Source organism: Falco punctatus, assembly GCF_963210335.1.
Source record: "Falco punctatus genome assembly, chromosome: 3".
NCBI classification, from domain to species: Eukaryota; Metazoa; Chordata; class Aves; order Falconiformes; family Falconidae; genus Falco; species Falco punctatus.
Genome location: NC_137582.1, coordinates 68,160,191 through 68,171,884, shown reverse-complemented (window position 1 = coordinate 68,171,884; position 11,694 = coordinate 68,160,191). Strand labels below are relative to the sequence as shown.

Below are 11,694 nucleotides of genomic sequence, written 5' to 3'. Positions count from 1 at the left end.
TTTTAAAAAAAAGTGGAAGGTATATACTGGGGAAGCCTCCCATATCTCTTTACTCTTATTGGCCAAGTAGTGATGTTTAAGTCTCTGAAACAGCTGCTTCCTGGCACAGGAGTTGCAATACTGTATGTATCTTGGAAGCAGTAATTTTATTTAGCATTACCTTATAAAAGCCAAATACATAGCAATATTTTGTCAGTTTTCTTACTTTATAAGTTATAGCCTCTTGCAAAGCTTTAAAAACCAAAATTGATGCTTTTAATCAGGTTGGCAGATTAATTGTTTTTATTGCTCTTCAGGAGATTGGTTTTTTTACCCCTCTCCACACCCTGAGTGTGTCATTTGGAAACAAAATAAGAAAATCTTCAGGTCATTGATTGTTTCTTTTCCTTTGAATCTTGGCTGCTCAGCCTGCAGAAGCTGTTCTGCATCAGTGAACTTGGGGGGGGGGGGGGGGGGGAGGGGTGTGTGTGTGTATGTGTGTGGGTAAAATAGTTCCAAAATCCCAAAAAACTGATTTAGCAGTGATTAAAAACAATTTGCAGACTTAGTACTGGTCCCTTGGCAGCACCCACTGCCATTGCACCGTGCCGGGTTGCGTCTGCTTTACGTGGGAGAGCTTGCTGCCCGTGTCTTATCTGACCTTTCAGTTTTGCTTATGTAAAGTCTAAGAGCGACTAACTTAATTGTTCTATTCAGATCTCACCCTTTATTAACAATATTTATATAGCAATTTATTTCATATTCAAACTGTATTTTCCTTTTCTTCACCAGCAGGTTTCTCAGTTTTTGTTCAATTTGTGACCTGGCTGAATACGTGAGAGTGTGAGCTTTGGTAGAATGCATAACATCAGTAAATCCTTGCATTGCAAATGCTTTTGCAAGATCTGCAGGTGCACTTCTGGATTTCTTCTCTCCCTCCTTAACTTCTGGGAAGTGTGGGAATCAACTTCTTTCCTGCCTGCTTCATATGGAAGATGGGGTTGTGTGATTTTGTTAACTGTAAGATGAATGAGAGGTTTGGGCTGTCTTTTGATCCATCATTCTTTAGAATTGTTTTGTCATTTATTAGATCAAGCTCCATGTTATTCTTTTCATTGTGTAATATAAAGGGATGGAGGGAAGAGGAAACCTTCTAAGTAGTTTACGATTTTAAAAATTCCACAAGAATTTATAGATTGCTTGAAGTCAGTGGCTCAAGCTTTTTGGCTTTCAGCCCATCGGTCCTGCATCTTTCTAACTGCAGAAGTTAAACATGAAACAATTATACATTCCTTGAAATCATAGCGCTCTTAGGGGGAAAAAACCCCAACTGTGTGTGTTTTTGGTGGTATATTTAAACTGAATTAAACATGTTTGAATCACAACATTGTTTTTCCTGTTGGGAGGAATAATTCATACATGAGCCTCTATACTGTTTTCATTTTAAGATATGAGGTTCTAAACAATTAGATATGCAAAGATCTGTTTGTTTTATTCAGCTCAGCAGCATGCTGGTCTGCAGGCAGCTCTGCTGATTTAAATGGAGTTGTTACTGAATAATATTAGTAGAGTTAGAGCATATTTAGAAGGTCATATTTGATTCTGATGAGGCTACAGCTGCAGGAAGGTGTTCAAAACATACAAGTTGCAGAACATGGACTTATTACAAATGGACAGTTATGCAAATTTGAATGTGGTCTTCCATGTCTGGAGATGTCTTCCTTCAGTAGTGAAACTATACATTTCAGTGTATAGCACCTTAGATCAAGGTGTTGTGCAGAGCATTTCACCACCTATTGTCTGTCTGAGCAGTGTACTGTTCCTGCATTTATTTAAAAATTCTATTCTATCGGTTTGTACATAAAATTCCAGTAGAAGTGAGATTGTTTTTCTTGGTTATCTTTTATGGACCTTTTACAAGTAGCTCATAAGTATTACCCCAGAGCACAAAATGAGCGGCCTAGGGTATAAAACACTCATTGCTTGTCACTGATGTAAAAGTACCTCTGGAGAGGAAGTTGATGGGTTTGTGCTGAACTGGACACCAACACCATTGTTGTAGTTTTTTTTAGGAGTAAAGTTGTCTTAGCCAATTGAACGTGCTAGTAGGATGTTAAAGGTGCAGAGTCAAATTGATCATATTCATTGACTGAATAATATCACTGAAGTTAGTGTATCTTTTGTAAAATCAAAAACTTGATGAAGTCTCTGATGACAAGAACTTGGGAAGCCTGCATCTTTCCCAGAGGCCTTTGTTTTTGTGTGTGGTTAAACCATGTAGCAGGGTCACTGGCCCAACCATGCTTTTGGCCTAATCCAGACAGATACCTGTGCATGTTATTAATGTTAAGCACAAAAAAGTTTTTGTTACCATGTATAGAAGCATGGAACCTCTGCAAAAAATAAGTGACAGCTATTGAATATGTACTACTCTTTCCCCAAAAGGAAAGATCCCCTGAATGTTTTCTTCTGAAATCTCATTGTTCATTGGTGTGGAGACACTAGGAAGTCTGTCTTGGGAAATTATATCATATCAAATGTAGGGGAGTCTATAGATGATGACGCTGAACACAGACTCTGCAATGTGACTACTTTAAATATGCTGGATAACCATGGTGTGATACAATGCTTGGGAGGTCATAGTAAATTTCTATTTGCTTTACATTGTGTCTGTGTCCCTTTGTGGAGTAAGATGAAGGCATACATATTTTTGGACTAGACTTGATCAGTGCCTGCAATACTGAGTTTGGTCCACTGACTAAATGGTCAGACTGTGTGGTTCATGGTCTTCAATAAAACTGTGGCAGAAGATGTCAGTACTGTGCTGTTTTGCATGGTATCACCATCACTTGGTTCAGTCAACAGTTGTGAAAAAAAGCTGTAAGAACTAAAACTGGTGTAGTTCTGTCTACTGTATGTGACTACAGAAGTTGTAAAGGAACACCAAATAATTATTTAATCCAAAATATCAAATTATATAGAAGAAAAACTTGTCAAGACTTACTTGCTGTAGCATCCTTGCTAAGCTGAATTACAATATCAGAATAATCACTGCATTTACTTGGTAATTCTGAATGTGAGGATATGTGGCTACATGTGGTACTCCTTTGTACTCACCCCGTTTAATTTTAATCACCATTTAAAAACCACATTAAAGGGGATTTTTTGAAATAGAAAAGTAGATTCTATAAAATAGGCAAAAATCACATTTGAAGCATTGCATCCAAAGGACACAACAAAGAATATTATGCATCTGAAAAGTAGAATTCTTCCAGTATAAAAATACATATGGGTAGAAAAACTTACATTAGCCACAAGTATTTAATTAAATCCATGAATCTGATGAAGCTGTGCTTGGCCCTTTTGCATGGGCACTTCTGTGAAGTTCCTATTCCAAAATGCAGCATATGGTTGAGGGTTCTTTTGAAAATGGCTCCTGTATGAGGAAAGATATCCAAGCACCCTTGTACTTCATGATATGCAACCTTTTAACAATTATATTTATGTACACACAACGTATTTGTTACCAAATTATGATAGGAGAAGGCTTAGATATTCATTTTTTTGCAGCTGTTTGATTCCTATGAAAATAGGATGAATTTTGCTTATGACTGTAACAGCTGGTATTGCATGGTGTCTGATTAGTGAGGATATGACTTCAGTTCCTCTCTCTTTAAGCAGATGTGGCAGGGAAGAGCCTGCAGAGGAAGTGAGAACAATAAACAAGATTCTGTAGTATACCAAAGAGTATCCCTGAGCGCAGCCATAATACAGCTATATAGGAAATAACACTTGCCTTGCCTTGCTGCTAAGGGAAAAGTATTGGGAATAACAACTAATTACTACTTAGATCTTACACACACACACCCCCTCAAATCCAAAAATCAAACAAACAAACAAACAAAAAAAAAACACCCAAAAAAAGAGAGTTATGCATGTCTCTTCTAAGGCAAACTGGGCAAGCTCTCTATTTCAGTGTTTGTTGTTTGATTGAAGAATGCTTTGCTTGATTAAGAGGATGAACGTTAATGAATTGTAGAGAAACCTGGAAGTGCAGCATTTGGTATATATGTGTGTGTTTGGAAATGAGGATTAGAAGTCATTAGGAAGAATGCCTCTGTCTGTTCACTGCCCTGTTACTGGCCAATGAAGTGTTTGCTGAACGACAGCAGTGAGCACCTGATGGCCACCAGCAGCTGATTTTCCATGAAGATGATGACACTTTCACAAAAGTAAGTATTGATTTCATTTTCCTTCTGCCTTGGGGAATCATATGGTGCTGCTTATCCCTTTGGCTAACGTGAGTTGGTGGTGGAAGCACTGACACAGACATTCTCGAGTCTGTCTGGAGCCTGATGAGATGCTGTTGGATGAGCCTTCCCAAGACTGACAGCCTCTGAGTGTGGGAAGCAGTGCTCTGGCAGTTGGGTTTTGGGGGTGTTTTTCCTCTCTGTGGAGAAACATTGCAAACCTGAATGATGAACTCTCTTAATCCTGACTGGACAAGGAACATTGGTCCTACTGCAGTAAACTTTCTTTTGAGGAGTCTTTGGCTACTGTGAAATGGTCAGATTGGTCTGTAATATTATTGGTTCTGCAGCTATATATGAAAAAGAGATCAGGATCCAAATTACATGGCTTTTTGATACTTAAATAAGAACAAGACAATCCTTTCCTTTCCCATCTCTCCAGTATTCAGCCCAAACCATTCTGAGCCAGTTGCTTTTCTCTGCATCTTGACTTTGTGACCTGAACTCCATAAATTTACTTTTGTTTTATAGCTCTCCATGGCAGCATCTGCCCTAAGGTGAAGATCTTGCCTCCCTCTGGTTCCTCTGGGAGCTCAACAGTAGGTCCTGTGCATAGCAGGTTATTTCTACAAAAGTTCGGTCTTATATTATACCTGTTGTACCTGGACAGATTTGGATTTGTATGTCAAAAATATTTGGAAAAATATGGTTTGTAATACCATTTTTTGTTTACCTCACACAGGAGAAGGCATGCTTCCTGTCAGCTGCAGAGGGTGTTGAACAGTCTTCATCTCTCTAGATGAATAAATAATGAATTATTGCATAGAGTTGAGGGACAATATTTTCTTCTTCATTTGGACCTTTAGCATGTTGCTGTGATTGTGGGCGCAGAGCAAGATGAATGTCAGCTGATTTTTGGTGAGCTGTTGGACATGCAGCAAGGGGCAGGGAGCGGGGGTGGTGTGTAACAACCGAAACAAGGACATCTGGAGAGCACAGACTGGGGCTCTGGCTTCCCTTTTAGAGGTCACTTGATCTTGAGACTGCAGAACTGGTCTGCTAGTTCATTATTTCCAGATGATTTGTGTACCAAGGGCTGGTGTTTTGTTTTTCTCCTGGTAGAGTTCTGTCAGAACATTTCCTTAATCAGGTGAAGGACAGGAAGAAAACTGTGAGGCAGCCCCAGGGGTTCTTGGGGGAGAAGTTGCTGTGACTGCTCGGTATGCATTACCTCCTAATGAGACAAGAAATACATTGAAAGGCGTAGGTTTTCACAAGAAGTAAATTGATCTAGTGGGCAGGAAGAGAGGCAGTTATATTTCCATAAATAATTTTCTAACAGTAAATGTGTTTTTCTTCATAGGAGTGAAGAGGAAGTATGAGCCAATGCCATGTTAAACAGGGTAAATGTTAGCTGGGTGCAAACACAAACTTAAGTTGGTGGGTTCTTTTTTTAATACTCCATAGAAACACTGGATTAATGTTTAATCCTGATGACTAAATCCGTTAATACATATATTTATTACTATCTTAGATAAATGAGTCTTTCAGGCAATTTTGTTACTCCCTCGGGGCATGATTTCCACTTGCCTGAGTATTGCTTTAATTAGTTGATGACACAGTATCCCAACAGCGATTTTTTTAAGATATGGTACCCCTGTCACTAGACAGTAAGTTTAGTTTGGCTTCTTTGGTTTTAATTAATGAAAAGGGAGGCTTTTGTTTGAAAGAATCAGATGATGCTCCTTGGGGATGTGAAGTATTTATATCATACAAGGCAGGGTAGAACAGATAGACTGAATTTAGAAGGTATGGAAGATCTTTGCTGCAAAAGGCAGTTCCCCCAAGTTCTTCTATGTCCTCCATTTTCTTGGCTCTTGAAATGATTAAATTGTTGTTTTGCCGAAATAGGAACCACCATATTCTCTAATTGGCTTTCCAACAAAAGTTACTGTTTGAAGTTATGTCACAGAAATCAAGTGGCACGGGGAAGATCAGCTTCTCTGTTAAAAGACTTTGGAATGTGCAGGTAATTGAAAAATACAGGATGGCCGAGTTGATGGTGCAGTCTGTTTCTGTGTGATAAGTCATGATGGCAATGTGTACTACTAATGCACGGCTGACATTGGAGGACACAGTCTGGCTGTAGATAACAAATCTGAAACAAACAAAAATATTCTTTTTAATTCGGCTACAAAGCTGCGGCTACAATGACTGAATGTGATTTCCAATAACTGTTTACGTAAAGCTTTTTTTGCCTGGCATGAGACATTGCTCTGTTTCTTCCTTTTTTGTGTGACAGTTATCATTACTATCATCTATATCACTCTAGTTCATGAGCACACCAGAGTGTGAGTCCTTGGGTGGGAAGTACCTTAATGTCCTTCATACCTGCTGGATGCTTGACTTGTGTAGAATCATTCTTAGCACCTGACAACATGAAAGAGTAACTTGGCTAGTTTTGTCTAGAGTATAATACTGGGCAACCATATTTAAAAACGAAGGCTGGAAATCCTGGAATTATACAACCTTATCAGGTTGGAAGGAACCAATGAAGATCATCTAGCCCTAGCTGAAAGCCAGACTGAACTAGCTTCAAAGTTAAGCCAGGGTAATTATGGCCTTGTCCTGCTGAATTTTAAGTAGCTTCAAGAAGGTAGAACCCCAGACCTCTCAGAGCAATCTGTTCCAGTGCTTGTCCGTGAACCTTTTTTCCCTTTTACATCTACCAGTAATTTGAGATTTTTTTAGCTAGTGACTGTTACTCTTGTCCTTTCACTATGGTCACCTGAGAAAATTGTGGCTCCATCTCCTTTGTAATCACCGTGAGGTAGAAGACAGTAATTTGCTCCCATTAGCCGCCTTGTCTTCAGGCTAAAGACACCCATCTCCCTCAGCCTCTCCTTGTACATGCCTGTGCTCCATTCCCCAGCCGTGGTACTGTCCCTCCACTAACCACCTCCAGTTTGTCAGTGTCTGTCTTACAATGAGAAGCCCCAAAGTTGACACTGTTCCAGGCGAGTGTTTTAGGTGCTGCACAGAGGGAAGTAGTCGCTCACTACTAACCCACTGTTAGGTGGGTCACTGTTAGCCCTTGTCATGCACGGCCTTGTGTTCAGCTGGTCTGCTGGTCCTTTTCTGCAAGAAGAAATATAAAGAGATTTTTCTTTTCCTCCTGCTTCAGATACCATTAACGTGGTTCTCAGATGCTTGGGATTTTTCTTCTAAGTCTTTGCTCGTTCATTCCCTCATCATTAAGGAGGGAGCTATTGGTGACAATTCCCTATGACCAGCTGTGAAGAGCCTGCCTTGGGCTGAGATTTAGCTCTCACGTTTGTTCTTTCATTCACTAAGATATAATAAATAAGATGCTAATACAATTAAAAATATGCTATTTTTTTCATGCATATGCTTCAGTTACTGTTTAATTGGAGATGGAGGATAAACAAACCTTACTTCTCTCCTTGTTACCAAGTTCATCTTGACTAATACCAGTTTAATATGCAGGTGGCTGGTGCTCAGCTGTGTTCTCAGTTTTCAATAAGCCACTTCATCAAAGTGCAAGGTTTGCAGTGCTTCTCAACCTGCATCCGTTTCTTTCATTCTTCATTCTTTTTATTTCTGTCAGTCACCACTTTCTTTTGAAACCAGTGAGATGGTGTTGATGGTCATGAGTTCAGCTGTGAGCAGTATGAACATCTGAATGTATTTTGCTTTTCAGTATAACAGTTTGCAGATGTTCAGAAGAAATAAAGAATGGCTAAAATAGCTAAAAACATCAGAGGTGTAAACCTCATTGTTTTCATTGAAGGCAATAGAAAAATATTAATGCTTTTAACTGTGTTGGAAAAGAGAGTGTGCCTTGAGGTTTCTTTAAAACGTTTATCTGATATGCAGTGTCTTCATTAAGAAACAGACAGCATAGTCCATCTTCAATAAAAGTTGATATTCTAACAAATGCAGACATACACTGATTAGAGGAAATAAAGATACTTTGTTCCTTAACTACTTAATAGATTTTATTGCAACTCCATACTAAGTTGCTTCTTGGCACAAATCAGTGTTGCATTAGAAGAAATTCTCATAGTTTTCCTACGGTGGGAAACCATAGTTTCCTAAAGCACAGGAAACCAAGTTTAGGAAACTGTAGGAGTTGGTGGGGGAAATGTTTAAGTGTTGGATTAACTGTAGGAAAGATTGAAAGCTTACATAAAATTTTTCTTCTTTCTGTATGAGTTTATCCCTTTCAAAACTTCACCTCCAAAGTAGATATCCTGTATTTTAAAAACCGAAACACATTTAAAATACAATTTGTTTCCAACAAAGAGTTTTCACTACATCTTGAATTTTAGGTAGTGCTTCTGTTTCCCAAAGACCACTGTGTTAACAGATTGGAAAAATACTATGCAATTGGAACTATAGTGATGTGCCAGAACTATATGACCATTATCCTCAGCAGGCTGATACCAGGGAGAATCATGCTGAAAAATTTTTGTGTGCTTTGTGGGCTGACTGTAGTTAGGGCCTGATGAAAGAACATGGGGTTTCACAGTTATGGGTGGCTGCTGATTAGACAGAAATTAAGTGCTATGCTCTCAGAAAGGCTCTTCAGCAGTATTTGTTTTGTTTACATCAGGATTTGATGTTCTAGTTCTCAGTTTAGGTCCCTGCTCATGACATTTAGTGTCACATTTTGGGATTTTCCTTCTGTGTCTAGCATACTCCCACGTGCTTATATACAGTTACTTTTATGCACAGTTCTGTTAAAGGAGTGTTGTGTAAAACAGATGCTAAGAAATTATATTTACCTTGAGATCTTGAAGTTAGGCTTGATCTGAGTAGAATTATAGTAGTTACTATTGGGAAGACATGAAGAGTAGACATCTCGATAAATAGAGATGGAAACAGAAGTCTGGTGGTTGGATATTGTGATTTGTGATACACAGGCTCAGGCTCTTCCTCAGGTTGAGTCATGGGGTTTTAGTGTAGATTTTTCTGCCTCTGGCAAAGAGATGTTGTTTGAACTTGAGTTTCTCATAGACCAGGGCAGGATTTCAGCACTCATGCAAGTTTACAAAATCTCTCCAGTGCCAGTATAGGACAAAACCCGACTTTAAGGACTGCCATGAAACCAAATGACTTTTAATCAGTTTTCGTGAGCAATGGTAGTAAGCATGATATTAATAACTACTTACTTCCATGAAATGCATGACTGACAGGAATGTTGATATGAGGTTTGACTTATCAAAATCATATGTGAAAATCATAACCCAAGAAGTTTAAAAGCAGAGAAATAGTCTTGACATTTTGAGAATCAGCTCCTTTTCCATCTTCTTTTTCTTCAGTCAGTCAAAATAATTTTTGTTTTAATTCCATTTTCCCTAAATGAAACAACCCTTTTTCATTCTCATTTTGAAAGAATACAAATGAAGTCCAGCAAATGAGTTGTATAAATGTGTGAATTGGACACAAAATGTCAATACACAATTGGCCTTTTTTGCATTTCAGTTGTCATTGCCAAGGAGGTAAGTGATATTCACCCTTGGCTTCAATGTTATATCATAGCCTGCCCCTATGGCAGTATCCCAATGAGGCAGACAGTTTCAGAGTGAGAAGTGCAGAAGCAAATATCTCTTTTTCTCCCCCCCCCCTTTTTTTTTTAAAATGAGTGGTGTCATGATGTTTTCCTTTTGAAGATAACACTTTGAAACAGCGTGATCTAAGGCAAGTAAATTAACTGCTAATGAAAGACTTTCTTCTAGGGCTAAAGTTTTCAGCAGAGAGGAATATAGAGAGGGAAGATGCCTCAGTGGCTAGAGTGGTGGCGTGAGTCTTGGAGACTGAGATTCATTCAGCATCTTTCTCTGAGAGATTTCTTATTAAATTGGTCTTTCCTCTCTACCCCTGCTATTTGAAGGGCATTGAAAAAAGAAAGCTGAAAGGCCTGTGAAGAGCTCAGATGGTTTGCTATTGAAAGCTGTGTTGACACTTTTACAATTGAAATTCTGATTTCTAGTCCTAGCATTCTGGTGGAGTTCAGAATGTGGTGTAGCAACCCTCCCAGTGTTCAGTGGTGGGGTGTTTTGGGCAAAATAGCCTTTACACAAAGGAATGGTGCCACCTATCACTGTCTAGATACAGAAGTACCTTGAAAGCAGGCTAAAGCAGGAAAGGTCATACAGTCTTGGACAAATGTGATTCCAAGGTGTGTTTCTTTGAGCAGTGAGTAGGATCATGCAATCCCACCAGTCTTTCAAAATCAGTAGTAGGTGCTAAAGTGAAATGCTCCTGAGCAGTGCTGAATTCTGACAAACCTGTGAATGCCATGTTGTGTTCAGACTTATACCGGACCAAGATATACTGTGCTGCCTTACCTTGAACTTCACTTCAAAACACTAAAGCAAAAATGAGGTTGTTTTCTGAAAGTGGATCTGTGGTTTAAAAAAAAAAAAAAAAAAAAAAAGAATGGTTGGGAAGGCTGGTTTTTATGCTTTTGAGCAGGAGAATTTGTTTTTGCTGTATCTCAATTGTAAGACTGATGCGTCTCCTACAAGAAACTGCTTTTCTGGCAGAGCTGGTGTGCTGTCACCTTTTTTGTCTGGAATACCTGTGATTCCACCTGAGGTACCTATGGAATACATGTGCTCTTTATTTCCTGGCAAGCAAGGGAGGTGTGCTTCATATTAGCTATGTTGATGAATCGACTGGAGGCCATTGGAAGAATATGAAATTTACTTTAAAGAACAGTTAGGTGGTGTACAGCCTTTGACCTTGGGGTTTCCCAAGTGTTGGTTGCATCTGTCATCCATTTTATGACCCTAGAATCTGTTTTGCTGAATACATTTGTCAATTAATTCTTACTTTAAGGAAGAATAACCTGTCACTTGACTGCAACAGAATTATTCTTGAATACAGCTCAGCTCAACTACAGATTGTCTCTACAGCTCAGCTTTCTCATTTAGGATATATATATTTAATGGAATCAGCCCTCCTCTTCAGTGAGGTTTTTTGTCAGGTGTGTTTTTGATGCATAATAGTGAATGAACGTTACAGAGGAAGCAAGAGGGTTGACCTACAGCACACTGGGGCATGCTGTCATATGTTGTGTCATCCAGTCTCTACCATGAGTAAATGCATAGTTAGAGTGACTTAACATTACCCCCTTTTGTCTAGTACATAATAAAGATATTTGGCTGTTTAGGAAAGAGTATCTTATTTGTATGCCGAGAACATCTTTGATTATTATTTTTCTTTTTAAAGCTCAAAAATCTACTTTTTTATTGACTTGTATCTGACCTTACTATATTACAGTGGTTTTGTTTATTTGAATGTAAAACTATCTGCTTTTGCGCCTAAGTTTATGCCTTATCTACTTTTGTGTATTTTCAGTCCTTTTACGAGCATAGATTGAAACTTCTGTACACCTTTAGCCTGGATTTCAATAAATTTTATGTATTGATTTGCA

At 38.7% G+C, this 11,694-nt stretch overlaps 1 protein-coding gene across 1 annotated transcript in view; it reads left to right on the top strand.

Moving 5' to 3' along the window:
• Nucleotides 1–11,694, top strand: part of LOC308060466 (uncharacterized protein) — a gene marked incomplete at its 5' end in the record, with an annotated part of 27,070 nt that extends 15,376 nt beyond the window's left edge. Inside the window, one exon of the mRNA XM_080379232.1 lies at nucleotides 772–11,694. Within this exon, the coding sequence (XP_080235358.1) occupies nucleotides 772–818 (47 nt within the window). The 3' untranslated portion in view covers nucleotides 819–11,694. The remainder of the gene's footprint in view (nucleotides 1–771) is intronic.